General features: G+C 43.6%; 1 protein-coding gene across 1 annotated transcript; it reads left to right on the forward strand.

Moving 5' to 3' along the window:
- The first annotated feature begins 497 nt into the window (after positions 1-497).
- On the forward strand, positions 498-17,113 carry LOC138080727 (spermatogenesis-associated protein 31D1-like). The gene is made up of 4 exons (XM_068973594.1): positions 498-1,466; positions 5,121-5,224; positions 11,349-15,456; positions 16,988-17,113. The coding sequence occupies exons 1-4, from the start codon at positions 498-500 to the stop codon at positions 17,111-17,113; spliced, it is 5,307 nt and encodes a 1,768-aa protein (XP_068829695.1).
- Positions 17,114-18,116: the final 1,003 nt, after the last annotated feature.

Raw genomic sequence — 18,116 nt, forward strand, 5'->3', positions numbered from 1 at the left:
TGTCAACCATGAACTTGCAGAGGATGTTCAGAAAATTAAGGATCCCAGACAGATTCGTCTGCCTGTCTCACTCTGCATCACAGGGAGAGGAAGTCATAGACAGGTGCAACTAGCTGATGGATATCCCCGAAAGCCACTTGCAAAGCAAGCTGGAGCCAGATTTGAGCCAAAGTATAAGAGTATGAGTTCCAGTGATAAAGGAAAAATGCAACAGGGCAAAAAGGTGAAGTCAGAACCTGTTTCTATGCCCAAAGTGTCTAGGGAGATATTCAAGGCTGAGGAGCTTGAGTCTCTTCAATTAAAAACGAATGACATGTTGACAACCAACAAACCAGGGAGTTCCCAAATAACAAATGTGAATGAGAATAAAGCAGAAACCCAAACTACCAGTTCCCCAAGATCCTAAACACGTATCCCTTAAAGAACAACTGCTTGATGAGTTAAAGTTTAGATTGGAGAAGAGAAAGCATAGCCAAGCTCAAAGCCAACCCACGGACATGTTCTTTGCTTCAGATAACTTGACTTACAAGGCCTCACTGACTCCTGCCCAGGGCGTCTCAGGTGGGGACACAGGAGAGTCCCAGGTGCTGCATGTCCATGTGGAGGACAGAGGAATCAGGATGGAGCAACAGCAGGAACCTTGGGTCCCTAAGCATGGCTTCCAGAGGTGCCAGGATAAGAATTTCCCACCAACTGTGAAGAGAGTGAGCTCCCCAGGGTGCAGAGCAGAAGAGCTAGGTGGAGGGGATGCAGGGCTGGGGACATCCCAGCTTAGGAGGAAGAGTTTCCCTCCTCAGGAGACGGTGCGAGAGGAGATGCTTGTGAGCAAGTCTTCCCAGATCTTTTCAAAGAAAGGACGGTCGATTCCTGAAGGCCATATCAGAAAAAGAATGAAGCACTTTTTGCAGTGGCTGTATCGTGGAGAAAAATGCAAAAGGCAAGATCCCCAGGAAAAGGGCAGCCCCATATCAAGCGTGCAGAACAGACACCTAGTTAGAAGTAGATCCGCTGCTACTGGATCAACAGAGGCTCAGAAAATCGTGACAGACATCAGGAAGTTCCTAGAGGAGAAACTGGGGTATCAGCATGCATTAGATGCCACCAGCTCTCAAGAGGACCCTCTTTCCCCGGTGCACTTTGGGCAATTGCAAAAAAAGGCTGGAGTACTGGTCCACACAGAGCCTGTCCGGGGACATCCTTTCAACTTCAAGGCTCCCTCTAAAGTGACAAATCCCAAGTCCTGCCACCAAGAAGCTATCTTGGCTGGTCAGAGCTATCATCCAAGTACAAGGCAGATCAGAAACAAGAAAAAGCCCCAGAAAGCTGTGGCATTTAAGGACCAGCAATTGTATCAGAAACATCCCCCACCAGTGCCCCACAGGGAGGCTGTGCCCCACCCAAGCCCCACCCACAGGTGTCAAGCTGGCCAGGCCTGTCCAGCTGCACCCACCACTGCTGAAGGCAGTGTATCCAGAGATCTGTCTCTACTGTTTAGATAGAAAACACTTCTCCAGAATTTCCAAGGAGGAAAACTTCCCATCTAAAAATAATTCCTTCCTTGTGGAGAACGTTGATCCTCCCCATAAATGTTTCTCTAATAGCAAGATTTTCTGTGTACTGTGTTGAGGGCATGGGTTTGGGTAACTCAGGGATTATATATAAGGGAAGAATATAGTTTTGCTCTTACTTACTGCTTCCTTTGGCTTTGGCTCAAAGGTGACTAATCCTCTGGATTTCTTGTTGAGAAGTAGATACCATGTGCCCCCCACCCCCGCCCTCTGCAAAAGACCATTTCCTCCTTGATGACGTTTGAGGAGATGGGCTTTGTCTGCTGCCTCTTGGCTTAGCCTTAAAGAAAATGTATAGCAGACCACACACCTCCCTCACCGAATGTTTTACATCCTTTAGAGAAGTGGGAAAGACAGGTCTTCTATATCTGAAGAGGCTTAAGGACGGGTTTAGTTTCTGAAAATAATCCTGAAGAAGAAACAAATCTTAATCGTTATTGAGAACTCAAGTGAACAGAGGCCCCTACATGGGTCTGAATCCCTTGAATGGCAGTGTTTGGGTGTGGATGTTACTGTACTGGATGCTGGGCTGGTTGCCGAAGGGTCCAGGAACAGCATAAAAGCTGCTTAAGAATCTGTTTCACATGGGTCATGTTAATGTAATGTTTTGGTCAGAAAAGCATACTTTAAACTTGACATTGAGGTTTCCCTATGAGAAAGACACTTTGGGGAAATGGTTCCCTTCCTTGGGTATTTTTTTCAGGCTGCTCAGTTGCTGAATTTTTTTACAGAGCAAAATCACCACTCCAGCTGTCAGTGGTAGGAATGTTGACTAGGCAGTCCCCTATCTTCCAGGGTAAAATACAGCTGCTGCTGCTGATGCTAGGTTGCTTTAGTCGTGTCTGACCCTGTGCGACCCCATAGACAGCAGTCTACCAGGCTCTCCTGTCTCTGGGATTCTCCAGGCAACAATACTGGAGTGGGTTGCCATTTCTTCTCCAATGCATGAAAGTGCAAAATGAAAGTGAAAGTGCTCAGTCGTGTCCGACTCTGTGGAACTCCATAGACGGCAGCCCACCAGGCTCTCCCATCCATGGGATTTTTCAGGCAAGACTACTGGAGTGGGGTGCCATTGCCTTCTCCAAAATGCAGCTGAGAGTAAGGAAAAGATGTCTTAAAGTGAGACATCTGAAAGAATGTACTTGCTGGTGGAACAAAGGTTAATGCCTTATTATTCCCATATTGTGACCCTGTCCTGCTCCCCTACTCCTCAATCTGTTCCAAGCACCACATCCTTGAGGCTGAGAGAAGAGCACAGCACAGTGATGCTTTATACCAGAAAGGCATGACGGCATCTTAGAGTACTGAAACAGCATCTCCAAGGATGTCATCAAGATGGCATCCCCCTCTTTGGGGAAGGTGGTGAAGGTGATCATGGTGCTTTCCTTCCATCTGTGTTTGATGGCAATATACAAGATACTGCCCTTAGTGCATACAGTTCACCAAGCAGGATGAAGGTGCCACCTTTGATATTAATAGCCTTGGTGGAGCCATGGTAGACCTCCCCCAGAATACCTGCAGCTCATGAACCAGAGGTGAGTCCTAGAACTATGCCCTGGGGTTATAGATATTTGGGAATCACCATGGACCTTTTTTTGGCCAAGGCTGCACACCCACCCACCCTTACAAGGAGGTCTAGAGAGGGAGGGAAACTCCAATACAGACTGGGACTCAAAAAGCTGGTGAGTTTCCTCAGTTCAGTTCAGTCACTCAGTCGTGTCCGACTCTTTGTGACCCCATGAATCGCAGTACGCCAGGCCTCCCTGTCCATCACCAACTCCCGGAGTTCACTCAGATTCATGTCCATCGAGTCAGTGATGCCATCCAGCCATCTCATCCTCTGTCGTCCCCTTCTCCTCCTGCCCCCAATCACTCTCAGCATCAGTGTCTTTTCCAATGAGTCACTTTTCCTCTTCGCATGAGGTGGTCAAATACTGGAGTTTCAGCTTTAGCATCAGTCCTTCCAAAGAAATCTCAGGGCTGATCTTCAGAATGGACTGGTTGGATCTCCGTGCAGTCCAAGCGACTCTCAAGAGTCTTCTCCACAACACAGTTCAAAAGCATCAATTCTTCAGTGCTCAGCCTTCTTCACATTCCAACTCTCACATCCATACATGACCACAGGAAAAACCATAGCCTTCACTAGACGGACCTTTGTTGGCAAAGTAGTGCCTCTGCTTTTCAATATGCTATCTAGATTGGTCATAACTTTTCTTCCAAGGAGCAAGTGTCTTTTAATTTCATGGCTGCAGTCACCATCTAATGAGATAATATTTCACACACACAGGAATGGCTAGAATCAAAAAGACAGATTCAAACAAGTGTTGGTGAGAATTCAAAAAATCTTGAACCCTGATACACTGCTTCTGGGAATGAAAACTGGTGCAAATGTTTTGGAAAACAGTCTGGCAGTGCCTCAGAATATTAAACATAGAGTTACCATGTAAGAAGTGAAAGTGAAAATTGCTCAGTTGTGTCAGACTCTTTGTGACCCCATGGACTATACAATCCATGGAATTCTCCAGGCCAGAATACTGGAGTGGGTAGCCTTTCCCTTCTCCAGCAGATCTTCCTAACCCAGGGATCAAACCCAGGTCTTCTACATTGCAGGTGGATTCTTCACCAGCTGAGCCATCAGGGAAGCCCAGAGTTACCATATGACCCAGCAATTCCACTTCTAGGTATAATATACACTCAAGAGAAATGAAAATATATGTCCACAAAAACCCTGTAAACAAATATCTATAGCCATTGTATTCATAAGAGTTAATGGTAGAAATAACCCACATGTCCATCAACTGATGAATAGGTAAATCAAATGTGTTCTATCTATGCAGTTAATATTATTTTGGCATAAAAAACCATAAACTGATATATATTTCAACATGGCTGAACTGTGAAAACATGCTAATGAAAGAAGCCAGTCACAAAATGACTACATATGATTCCATTCATATGAAACATCAAGATTAGGGAAACCAAGAGAGAACAGAACGCAGATTAGTGGTTGCTTACAGCTGCAAGATGGGGGAAAGGGGTTATGAGGCTAAAGGTTATGAGGTTCTTTTTAAAGTCAGGAAAATATTTTAAAAATTGACTGTAGTAATAAAGCACATATCTGAGTATAATAAAAATCATGGAATTACACACTTTAAATGAGTGAATTGTATGGTGTGCTCTAGTGTGTGCTTAGTCGCTCAGTCATGTCCAACTCTTTGTGACTCCATGGACTGTAGCCCTGCCAAGCTCCTCTGTCCATGGGGATTCTCCAGGCAAGAATACTGGAGTGGGTTGCCATGACCTCCTCCAGGGAATCTTCCCGATCCAGGAATCGCATCCAGGCCTCCCACATTGTGGGCAGGTTCTATACCATCTGAGCCACTAGGGAAGCCCAAGCCCACTCAAGTGAGTAGTCTATCCCTTATCCAGGAGAACTTCCTGACTCAGGAATCGAATTGGGGTCTCCTGCATTGGAGGCGGTTTCATTACCAGCTGAGCTACCTGGGAAGCCCTAATTGTATGGCATGTGAACTGTGTTTCAATAACCTGTAGAAACAAAAGATTCCAAAGAAGTGCTTGAGGATGACAAGAAGGAGAGAGGATATGGCAATAGATGCCAACACATTTTTGGAAGATGGAAATCTGGTGGAGGAATGGTAACTGACAAACAGAAGAGGCAAAGTGCTGGCAAACCAATTCACACCACAAAACCCTGGAAGATGAATGACCCAGTGGCACCAGATAAGAAAAATCAGCAGCTCCTTGCTGTAAACATGTTGACCTTATTTTTTTTTTTGGTTCTGCATTGGGTATAATTAAAATTTTTGTGGGGGGTGGTACTCTCCTTCAACATTTTGTAAATTCCTTTGAAATGTGCAGAGGATCCCAGATGTCTTGCTGGGGACAGAGCCTGAGATAACTTTTACGCTGGCATTGTTTACTTCTGGCGTCTGAAGATGGTGGTGGTGGTAGCTGTAGGAATCAAGGCTAGAAATCTCAACAGTTAGGTAAAATCCAGGACAGCAAACAATAATCTGTTTTTTAAGTGTATTTATATGAAAATAATTAAACTTGTGGAAAAGTTGCATGGATGATAAAGCCATGTACCCTTTATCCAGACTTACCTACTAACATTTGGACCCATCTGAGATCCCTCCCTTTTCTGTCTCTTTGACCCTGCTTCTGTCTTTTTCCCTCCCTTCCTCTCCTTTCTGTTTATATATGAGTACACACGTATACACATATATGAAAAATATGCATATATTTCTGAATATTTGAGAATATACTTTATGTGTAATGCACCTTCTCATTGAATATTTCATTGTGTATTTAAGAAAAAAGATTCTCTTACATATAGTACAATTATTTATCCTCTTCAGTAAATGTAACAATAATTTAACAATGGCTTTATACTTAACTGACTATTCATATTCAATTTTTTTCAATTTATTGAGTAATGTCCTTTGTAATTTTTTTTCAAAACCTTCATTAAAGGATTCAGTGTAAAATCACAGGTTGCACTTAGTTGTCTTGTATCATTAGTCTCCTTTAATCTGGATTTTTTTTTTTAGTCTTCCTTTTTTATGACAAGGCCATTTTTTGAAGAATATATTTGATGTATCATCTTTATAACCTCTTTCTTTTGGTGGAGCTTATCTTGCTCAGACTTGAGAGAATGTTTTTACAGTTGGGACTCCTAGGGACCTCGGGAACAGTCAGGACCAGCCTTCCATGGGGGAAAAAAAAAGGAAAAAAAAACCCAAAATAACACCAGAGATACAAAGATATGTGGAGGGATTTTTTAAAACAAATACACCTCCTGTGGTCAAGGGAGGTGGGTATGGGCAATGGAGTGGACTTGAAGTGTATGTGCTTTGGGTAGAAACAATGGTGGCACTGTGGATGCAGGAGAAGACAGGTAAAGGAAGGAGCTGTCATTGCTGGTAAACCCTCCTCAGAGGGGAGGGAAAGAATTAGGTACCTGGGGCCAAGACTGAGTCATCAGACTCAATGAGGGAGTGCAGGCAAGCCAAGTATGGAAATGACACAGGGCTTAATTTCAGCAGTTTATAATCTAAGGAAGCTATAAGGGGTAAAACTAGCAAATGACTAATAACTAGCATAGGGAGATGAAATAAATACATGTACACCATCAACAAAAGTGACGTTATTGTCTACAAAGGTATGGGTATGCCAATAGAAATTTTAGTGAAAAGAAAGTAGATGAGAAAAAAATCATAAAAGTTTTCATGGAAGAAGTAACTATTGATGTGAGTCAAAAAAGTCAGAAAGTATCACTAAATATAACTGCGTTTATTAGAAGTTATGCTAAAGAGAAGCCCACTCCTTAAATCAGAGTGTATTTGGTCCTGCAGGTTGTGTTCTGTAAGATAAATAAAAAATTTTAAATGTGAGGAGAAGAAGGGATTTGTCAGATGAAAGAGGGAGCAGCAGGAAGAGACACTCTATGTGTGGAGGGGGCTAGGTTTGAGAACCTTAAGGGGCTGAAGAGCTTAAGAGGGGTGCTGGGAAAAAAGAATTACCCAAGATTTCTAAGTTGTCTGCTATAGGGTCATGAGTGTGCCGTGCTCTTGTTTCTCTTTTTGTCATGCTTGCTATTTATTAATATAGGCCACTCTGCACACTTGTGCTTTTTGGTGAATTCTTTTGAGGAGATATGGGGGGAGTGGGTGACATATATTTGTGCCTCTGGCTCCATGCAGGTAAAGAAACATTATATATGAGGGGAAGCTGTAGTTGAAGGCAGAGTAGACCTTGGAGGTGTATATCCCTTGGCACAGCAGAGTTTTATATATTATGTGGGGCCCAAAGGGTGACCACTAGGCAATAAGAAGGGTACAGGTAATATCTAGGTAACAGGCGGAATAAATAGGAATTTTCACTAAAGTAAATATATGGTATGTGAATGGGTGGTTTGGAAGGTAGATCAGAAGTATCTAAAGGGCCCTGGAGGGATGGATGGATCTGCTGGGTTGGGTCAGGGCGGGGAAAGACTGTGGTTTCATCTTTCTTGTGTTGTCCCCTCCCCCGCCCTCAAGAACCTTGGGTGTTTATGCTAAACCTCTTATGATGTGGGCCTAGAACTCTAGTCTAGAATGTGCACTTTAAATGCCCTGATGCCTGAGGCAGCAATGCACTTCTGATGATTTGGATCATCTTCTTTGTCTGAGGAACCTTACTGCACCATGGCTGAGTTCCAGCTCAACTTCCTAAGTTTTCCCATCCTTGCCTTTCTGTGTTGGGTGGGGCTCCTCCTTCTGTCACTGTGCTACCTAAAGGGGAACTCAAGTTTCTCAATATTTTGGAAGCAGGGAGACATCGATCAGGTCAGTAAGCCAGAATTCCTCAAAGATACTAAATCTTTCTTTTCAAATGGATGCATTCAGTGCTATCAGTTTCCCTCCAGGTACTGTTTCTTTTGTATCTCACAAACTTTGACAAGTTGTATTTTAATTTTCATTTAGTTAAAAATTTTTCTTTTACCTCCTGAGATTTCTTCCTTGACCCATTTGTTAGTAGCATGCTGTTTACTCTTCAAACATTTTGGCATTTTGGCCTTTCTAACTATCTTTCTGTAAACGATTTCTAGTTTAATTCTATTGTCATCTAAAAACACATTTTGTGTGATTTCTAGTTTGCATTTGTTAAGATGCATTTCATGGTCCAGAGTGTGGTCTCTTTTGGTCAATGTTCCATGTGTGCTTGAGAAGAATGTGTATTCTGTTGTTGGATGAAGTATTCTATAAATGTCAATTAGATCCATTTGACTGATGGTGCTGGTTAGGTCAACTCTACCCTTACTGATTTTCTGCCTGCTGAATCTGTCCATTTCTGATAGAGGGGAGTTGAAGTCTCCAAAAACAACAGTAGATTCATCTAATTGTCCTTACAGTTGGGCCAGTTTTTGCTTCACATATTTTGACAGTCTGTTGTTAGACTGTATACATGTTAAGGATTGTTGTGTCTTCTAAGAGAACTGACCCTTTTGTTGTTACGTACTGTCCCTCTTTATCCATCATAACTCTCCTGCTTTGTCTGAAATTAATATAGCTCCTCCTGCTTCTTTCATCAGTCTTAGCATGGTACAGTATCTTTATTTTTCAAGTGGGTGTTTGGTAGGCAACACATCATTGGATCTCATGCTATCCACTGACAATCTAGCTTTTAATTGGATGTATTTAGACGACTTACATTTAGCAATTTTCTATATAGTTGGATAATATCCATCATGTCTGTAACTGTTTAGTATTTATTTTAAGTATTCTTTTCTTCTTCCCCTCTTTTTCTGCCTTTTCTGGTTTCAAACAAGTACTTTATAGGATTCCATCTCTCTCTTTTCTTAGTATATCAAGTATTCTATAAAAAATATTTTAGTAGTTGCCATAAAATTTGCAATATATTCAATACATTAACAATTAATGTGCTAACAACTAATACACTGACAACTCAAATCTACTTTCATATAAACACTATAACACTTCATAAGTACTATAGGTTCTGTTATAACAGAGTTCCCAATTCCTCTCTCCTATCCCTTGTAACACTGATGTCATTTATTTCACCTATCCATACACTTGATCACTCAATACAGTATCAGTAGTATCATTAAGTCAATTGAGAATAAGAAAAATAAGTGTTTTTTTTTTCTTTTACCATCATTGATTCCTTTTCCTCTCTTCCTTTATGAAGACTTGAGATGCTGTTTTCCTTCTTCCTATAGAACTTCCAGGGAAGTTCTGCTGTTGCTGACTATCTCAGTTTTTGTCTTGAGACAGTTTTTATTTCTCCTTTACTTTTGAAGGATAATTTCAGTAGATAAAAAGTTCTGGAGTGATTTTTTTCTTTCAACACTTTAAATAGTTCAATTTTCTTTTTGCTTGCACGGTTTATGATCAAAAATGAAAGTGAAAGTCACTCAGTCAACTCTTTGCATCCAATATCCAACTCTGTGTGACCCATGGACTATATAGTCCATGGAATTCTCCAGGTGAGAATACTGGAGTGGGTAGCCTTCCCCTTTTCCAGGGGATCTTCCCAACCCAGAGATCAAACCCAGGTCTCCTGCATTGCAGGTGATTCTTTACCAGCAGAGCCACAAGGAAAGCCCAAGAACACTGGAGTGGGTAGCCAATTCTTTCTCCAGCAGATCTTTCCGACCTAGGAATCAAACTGGGGTCTCCTGCACTGCAGGTGGATTCTTTATCAACTGAGCTATCAGGGAAGCTCTGGTTTATGATGAGAAGTCCATAATTCTCATCCTTGTTCCTCTAGAGGTACAGCATTGTTTTCTTTCAAAATTTTATCTTTTACATACCTAGCAGTGTTAATAAAATATATCCAAGTTTAGACTTTCTTAGTATTTATGCTGCTTGGTGTTCTCTGAGCATCCACAATCTATAGTTAGTCTATCATTAATTTTGGAAAATCTTGGGCTGTTAGTTCTTCAGATGTTTCTTCTGCTCTGTTCTTTCTTCGCATTTTAATATTTCCATTGCATGTATTGATACACTATACATTTTGAAACTGTGTCAGAATTCTTGGATATTCTGGGTTTAAATACTAAATTTTTCTCTCTTTGCATTTCAATTTGTAAAGTTTCTATTGCTATACATTCAAAGTCACCTATTTTTTTTAAGAAGAAAAAATTAAAAACATTTTAAACCTTTAAAATTGATAAAAAGAATATAAAAGTCTATTAATTAGAGTCATATTATTCCTGGATAATGAATATCTGAGTTTCTAGAGGACTGAGAGAATGAGCCCCGGCACTTCATTCTTTTCTTTTTGTTCTCAGCATCAGGGCAGAACCAGGAGGAGAAGGAAAGGGGGCACACTGAGAGGTGAGGTTCTGCCTGTTTCACCGGCTCTCCAAGGGTGACCCTTCCTGCCTTTTCCATGAGATCCCAGGTCCGTGACCTCTGACAATGTCAGTGGCTGGATACCGTTTCTCTCAGAAACCAGAGGTATCTGGGGTGAGGCTCATGGGGAGGCAGTCCAGGCCTGAGACACTTCTCGGATTCCGTTTTTCTCATGGCTGGGCTTGAAGCCATGATGGACCTGGGCAGTGGGTGTTTCCCCACAGGTGGCCATGTGAGATGTCAGAACTCTGTGTCCTGACTTTGTATCAGACCTCTGACTTCCTGGATGATCAGATTCCTCTTTAAAGTAAATAACCATTGACCCTTATTCCTCAAAGGGCAGTTCTGAATATCACATGGGAGAATACATATGAAAGCCCTTTTTGAATGATAAGGCAACATATGTATTTGAGCCTTGCTATTATTATCACTGACCATGTAAACTTATATTCTAGTTCTTGAGACTCTCCAATCCACCAAGGGTACCTAAAGGACATTCTACTTAGCCTGCTATAAGTTCTCTTTGTTCCTACCTTCATCACTCTCCTGGTTTCCCAGGTTGGAGAACTTGCCAGAGTGAAGCAGAGGAGGCAAGGACGGAGCTTTATCTTCTGCAAAGGTGACTAAACATTTCCTTCTTTCCTGTATCCCACTTTTTTAGTGGAGTCCTTGAATTTCTAGGGCTTCAGTGAAGCCTGGGATTGACATGGGAGGGAAAATCCTCAGATTCAGCATGTGAAAGCCATGGGGAGAGGGATTAAAATATACATTGTGAGATTAAGGAAGTTGAAGAATGTGAAAAGATAGTATACACTGGGCAGCCATACTTTTGCCAGAGGTACCAGGCCCTCATGTTTTTTCCTGGTCCTGGCTGTAGTTTTGTACATCCTATCTCCTGCAGCCCCCTGGGCCAGCATGATGATACCACCTGCTTTCGTCAACTCTTATGTCCAGACCCCTTCTGTGAGGTATGTAATAACGCAGCTGCTGAGGTCAATCGGCTGCTCTTCCTGGAGGCCCTGGAAGATGCTACTTCCTCTGTGCCTCCTTTGGCTTCCACAGCTCCTGTGACTGAGTCATCGTTTACTCTGTCCCCAGCCTTCTCAGCAGTCCCTCCAGGAAACCTACCACCAGCCTCTCTGCCAGAGCCATCCTCACTGCCCTCCTCTGTTCTCTCCCCTAGCCCAATGACCCCCTTAACTGACTTTTTTCCGCCCTCATCAATGGGCCACTCTCTGGCCTCAGAGGCTTTTTCTTCCTTGGATTCCGAATTCCCAGTGGATTATTCCCCACCACAAACCGTTGCTTTCCCCCTTTTCCTACCACATGACACTCAGACAGCAGACCCTGTTGTCCCAGCAGAGGCCACATTGTTTCTGGATATCATGTCCTCTCTTGAACCCACCCTTTCCCAAGAAATCAACCCCTTATCAGATTTCTCCCAGGCAATGAATCCCACTGATTCTTTTGCTTGTCCTCATGCACCACCCATCCCTTCACCACTGCCAGACAGCACGTTATCTGTGACTCAATCTAAATCAATTTCCACTTTATTGAAGCCTGTTCTGGAGAAGTCATCTCCAGATAGCCCTAGTGAGTTGTCCACTTGTGTTTCAACAATCAGAGGCACGGAGCCTTCAAGCCTATCAATTTCAGACTTCTCTTTGTGGCAAGCTCAGGCCATGAACGTGCTCCTCCCAGGATTACCACACTCTGATTTTCAGCGAGAGCATGTTTCCCTCCATCCACAAGACACTTATCTCTGGGGAGACTCTGTTACAAGGCACAAGGAGGCCAATAGCCATTCTTTCTCTGGCTTTCACATCCGTGGACTCTTGGAGAGACAAATAAAAAACAGAATGGCTTGCCGGAGTTTAGAGAAGAAAGAAAAGGAAGAGGGACCATTTTCAAAACAGAAGTGGTCAGAATACCAATGGACATCTTCAGGGAATTTGTTGCAGTCTCTTGGTGTGCAGAACACTACAGCCCCCCAAACTGGCTGGAACAGTGAAAGCAAACCAGAGAAGCTTCACATTTGTCATCAGCTCTTATATGTCAAGACTTTGGGGGGAAACTTGCAGCAGAAATGCAGCCAGCTCTTCTGGGGTCTTCCCTCTTTGCACAGTGAGTCCCTAGTGGCTACTCTTCTGGTTTCTAGTAGTAGTTCCCCTCCAGAGTCTCACTTTGTCTTATTCAATGGAATCTGTAATGCTCCTGCAGCCAAAATGCGGGATCAAGAATCTCCACCACTTCTTCATTCCCGTCCCCGTCTCCTTCCTCATGTATATCCACCACAATGCTTGCCTCAAACTAAGCCACAATCCCAGTCTCTACCTTTCACTCAGGTCCAGCCTCAGGCCCACCTTCAAGCCCGACTCCCAGTGCTATCATCCTCTTCTCCATCCCAAATTAGGGACTGTGGAGTGTCTTTCCACAGATTCCAGAATGAGTCAGACTTTCATATTGCAACTGAAAATCAACATCTGGAGTGGCATGTGTTACAGAAGCAACAGGAAAGTTTGTGGGGTTTAGTTCCTGTGCTCCAAAAATCTCAAGCCACTTGTTCTCAAGCTCATAATGTCCCATTGGTCAACCAGCCATCCCATGCCTACGTACCAGTCTCTATCCTTCCCGGCCATTTTCATACCACCAGTGAACCCCAGGAGAAACTGGAGCTCCATGTTCCAAGGAGGCTAAATCCACGCTGGTACCTCCAAGCCTGTAGGAATCTAGAGTCTCTAGCACTGATGGGGCCTCAGTGCAAATTAGCAGAAGTACCTCAGCAGAGAGGCAGGCATGTTCAGTCACAAAGTTCCAAGCTTCAGGGCCAGGGTAGCAACAATATAGCGAAGACAGAACTGGGTCTCCCAGGAAATTTCCAGCAGAAGGTCTCAACAAAGTTTCAGCTAAGGGATGACATGAGGAAGAATCTTGGCTATATCCTTGAGAAGAGCCCAGAAGATAGCCCACAAGATGTCTCAGAATGCTACCTAGTGCAGGGTCTGAGGGCTGCCTTGGAGACAAAAACTAACTGTGTGTGTCAGTCAAGGAATCACTCAAGGAATGAATTATTAAATGTCTCAAGAAAGGACATAGATCGGAATCAAATAAAAAACATTCTTAGATTACATGTGAGCATGAAGTCTTGGCAGATTAGTGTGGGTAGGATTCCTACAGGTGTGTGTCGTTCATGGCTGGCTGACGACAATACTTTGCTTCCTTCTGCAAGCTCCCAAACCAATGTGGAAGACCCACATTCAAAAAACATAACTGGAGGTAAAGTATGCCACCAGATTAGCACCCCAGAGCTTTCTTTTCTTGATCACAATACCCTAAAGGTGCTAGAAGCCCATATTTTAAGGTTTCGTGTGACTCAGAGATGGGGCTTACCCCTCAAGGTTCTTGAATCCATAAAATTCTATATGTTGAGAGAAGCCAAAACATGGCCTCTTCCTCAATTTGACTTTCCCTCCTCAACCACCCATATTTCTGGGGTGGACTCCAAAGATGAGCTTTCTGAGCCTCTTGAAGAAAGATCTAAAACTTCTCAGGGAAATAAGGTGAGAACCACAAATTCAACCCCCATGCTGGATCATCCTCTCCCTGTTATCTCATTTGTGGGCCAAGAAGGACAGAGGGCCCCACAACCATCATACTCTGATACCTACCAAAAGCTTGCAGAGGACATTCAGACAACTGAGTGTCACAGACAGACTTTTCAGCCCATCACACATGGAAACAAAGGCAAAGTAAGTCAGAATGAGACTCTACTGGACAACAGATGCAGCCCAGTGATGCCCATAAGGCAAGCTGAGTACAGACCTGAGCCAAGGGATGAGACCGTGAATTTCAGTGATAGAGTAGAAATGGTTCAGGGCCAAAAGATAGCGAGGAAGAATTCAGAACATTCCACAATGTTCAGTGTGTCCAGGGAGATATTCAGGGCCAAGGAGCTTCATGCTCTTGAATCACAATCCTGTAACACCTTGACAACCAGCAAATTGAGAAGCTCCCAAATGACAAAGGTCAAAATGATTAAAGTAGAAACTACCCTGACCACTCAATGTCCCCCACCAAAATTATCTGTTCCCCAAGATTCTGAAATATCAGACTTTCAAAAACAGATCCTTACTGAGTTAAAGTTTAAATTCAAGAATAAGGAGTATAGCCAGGCTGACCACTGTCCCACAGACACGTCCCCGACTTCAAGTAAGTTGCCTTCCAAGTCTTCACAGACTCTTGCCCAGAGTGTCTCCACTGGGGACATGGCAGCTTCCCAGGTGCCGCACATCCACTCAGAGGACAGTGGGACCAGCATGGAGCAGAGGCAGGATCCCTCTAAGCATGCACTATCGAAGTGCCAGGATAATAACTTCCCACCTGCTGCAGAGAGAGAGCCTTTGGGCTCCAAAGCAGGAGAATACAGAAGTGAAGATTCAGGAGCAGGGATGTCTACAGGCAGAAAGAAGAGCCACCTTGTTGAGGAAAGAGAATTAAAGGATGCTTCCTCATCTCTGTCACAGAGTGAGCAGCTTCCTCCTGAAAGTTTCTTCAGAAACAAGATGAGGCGATTTTTTCAGTGGATTGATTTCATGAGAAAAATCAAAGACCAGGAAAGTCCCCAGCAAAAAGCCAAATTCATGTCAACCTTTGCACAGCACCAAGACTCAACTGAAAGTGCAGCTCTCTTTGTGAGGCATGGGCCCCTTGAAGCTCACGAGCTTATGAGAGCCATTGGGAAGATCCTAGAAGAGAAGCTGGCATGTAGGTTTGAATCTGAGGCCTTGCAATTAAGTCAGCACAAGAAGGAACTGCAGACCCAGGTAAAGCCTGGTAAGGGACATCCCTCCAACTACGGTGCTCTCCCTGACTTACGGCAAGAGGAACGGGTAAGTCCCAAGTCCTCAAACCAAGAAGCTGTTTATGCTGATCAGAGTTGTCTTACAAGCGTCAGACAGAACAGAGATGGGGTCAGACATCCTCCAAAAGATGTGGCCTTTGAGGATCAGGTATTATGTCAGAGTCAACCCTCTTCCCTGTCCTCCAGGGAGCTCGCAAGCCATCCAAGCCCCACCTGTGTGCATCAAGAATGCCAGATCCCTCCAGCCCCCTTCACTCCTGAAGAAGACACTGTGTTCAGAGATCTGACTCTCTTATTCAAACAGAAATCACTTCTTCAGCATTTCCAGGGAGAAGAAATTTCTCCAAAGAACTCATTCAGGCACTGAGAAAACCTTGCAGTCTTCATGATAACACATCCTCAGATGAAAACAACCTCCCTTTAGTAAATTGAGAATTTTGATCCTCCTCAATAAATGTTTCTTCTAATAGAGAAAGACTAATGCTCTTTGTGTACTGCACTCGGGGCGTGGGATTTAGTTATCCTGGTACTTGTATGTGGGAAATGGAAAGAGTAGTTCAGCTCATCCTGATTTCCTCTCTTGGTGTCTAAGAGGCTTCCTCGTGGGGAGCCTGACAGTGGTCTTCTCAGTTTTATCCTGGAGTCCTTTATTTGATCCTGCTCAGATATCCTCTACCTAAAGAACTTAATTATATTTATTAAAAAGGACAAAAATTTATACTAGAAATTTTTAGGCTTTTGCAAAGTGAGAAGATATCTTAAAGTCTAGAACTTGGCTTAAACTATCTTTTCATCTGCTCTCAAACTATCCTGAACCATATACAGCTATAGGGTGGGATGAGTTACTCTGGCATAACATAGCTAGAATTGACTCTTGTTGCCTCAAAACGTTTTGGAGAATGCTTAGGCCTTGAGATTAGTGGTAGACAGAAATCTCCCTCTTAGATCTCTTGGTGAGGAATAAATGTCCTGCAATGAAGAACCCGTTCATCCTTCATGAATTTTGTGGTGATGGGCCACATGTCCCACTCCTTGCTGCTGCTGCTGCTGCTAAGTCACTTCGGTCGTGTCCGACTCTGTGCGACCCCATAGATGGCAGCCCACCAGGCTCCCCCATCCCTGGGATTCTCCAGGCAAGAACACTGGAGTGGATTGCCATTTCCTCCTCCAATCCATGAGAGTGAAAAGTGAAAGTGAAGTCGCTCAGTCATGTCTGACCCTCAGCAACCCCATGGATTGCAGCCTTCCAGGCTCCCCCAGTCCATGGGATTTTCCAGGCAAGAGTACTGGAGCAGGGCGCCATTGCCTTCTCCGTCTCCCACGCCTTTCCTGACCCTAATGAAAATAAGTAGCATTTCACCCTTTACCTTTCCTCTACCCTTACTGGAGCAGTAGGGAAGACAGGATTTGCAGCTTTGAAAAGGCTGAGGGATATGAATATTTTCTTGAAGACGGTCTTACTTTTGTTTAGAAAATGTTCCTGATTCCAGAGTAACTCACAGGTTGGTGGCCATTGAATGGGGTGTGTATAGATAGATAGGCTTTACAATTGTGGACACTAGTCTGGCCAGGGTCAGAATTCAGCAGATTCTTCCGGCTGAAGAATCTGCTGCACGTGGGATGTTTAATCTGGAAAGCATATTTTGAGCTTGATGATGAGGTCTCCCTGCTTGTGAAAGCACCTCAACGAACAGGAAGAGCTGCTCCCCAAGGAAATCGCTTCAGGGTGGTATTACTGCAAGACCAAGAGATCACCTGGCCACTGTTTGCAGGAATGGTCATTGGGCAGCCTCTCAGAATTTTGAGGAAAAGGAGAGAGTAAAGGAAATGTAATGGTGGAGTGAGTGGGAAAGGAAGACAAAAATGAGAAGGGAAAGAATGACATCATCATTACTACTTATGATCCCATACTGACCACCCATCCACTTCACCCAACACAACCCTACCTATGCCTCCAGCAGCTCCTGGAGACTACTCAGGGCTTTTAGAGTATGATGATACCATTTAAGCATAAGAGTATATGGGGTAATCTCTGAGCACCAAGACAGTATTCCTAGGGATGACATCAGAGGGATGTACTCCTATTCAGTGCCTGAGTTTCTAGTCATGCTACATCTTTCACCAAGATCACAGTAATTTAGGGGTGTATTAGTTATCTACTGCTCTATAACATGAAAGTGAAAGTCACTCAGTTGTGTCCAACTCTTTGTGACCGTAGGAACTGTATAGTCCATGGAATACTATACAGTCCATGGAATTCTCCAGGCCAGAATACTGAAATGGATAGCCATTCCCCTCTCCAGCGGATCTTCCCAACCCAGGGATCAAACACAGGTCTCCTGCATTGCAGGCAGATTCTTTATCAGCTGAGCCACCAGGGAAGCCCCCTGTTGTATAATGGACATCCTCAAATTTATAGGCTTAAAAAAAAAAAACCACTTATTTACTATCTCACAGTTTTTGTGGTCAGGAATTCAGATAAGACATATCTAGGTCCTCTGCTTTAAGGTCTCTCACATGGCTGCAATTAAGCTATCAGCTGGGGCTGGGGTATCATCCAAAGGTATGACTGTAGAAAGACCCACTTCGGTGATCACTTACATAACTGCTGGCAGGATGAAGTTCCTCAAAGCCTGCTGGACTGAGATCTTCAATTCCTTGAATGTTGGCTGGAGCTGGCTGGAGTCTATCCTCAATTCCTTGCCATGTGGGCCTCTCCAATGCTTCATCAGGGTCAGAAGATAGTCTGCTAGGAAGAAAGAAGTTACAATACTTTGGAAACTAATAGTGGAATTGATGTTCCATTAC

This window comes from Capricornis sumatraensis, chromosome 6 (genome assembly GCF_032405125.1).
Source record: "Capricornis sumatraensis isolate serow.1 chromosome 6, serow.2, whole genome shotgun sequence".
Taxonomy (NCBI): domain Eukaryota; kingdom Metazoa; phylum Chordata; class Mammalia; order Artiodactyla; family Bovidae; genus Capricornis; species Capricornis sumatraensis.

Coding starts and splice junctions, on each gene's coding strand:
- LOC138080727 (XM_068973594.1), top strand. CDS start 498: ATGTTCTTTGCTTCAGATAACTTGACTTACAAGGCCTCACTGACTCCT. Junction 1,467..5,120: donor CCACCACTGCTGAAGGCAGT/GTATCCAGAGAT, acceptor AATAACCTGTAG/AAACAAAAGATTCCAAAGAA. Junction 15,457..16,987: donor ATGTGGCCTTTGAGGATCAG/GTATTATGTCAG, acceptor TGCTTGTGAAAG/CACCTCAACGAACAGGAAGA.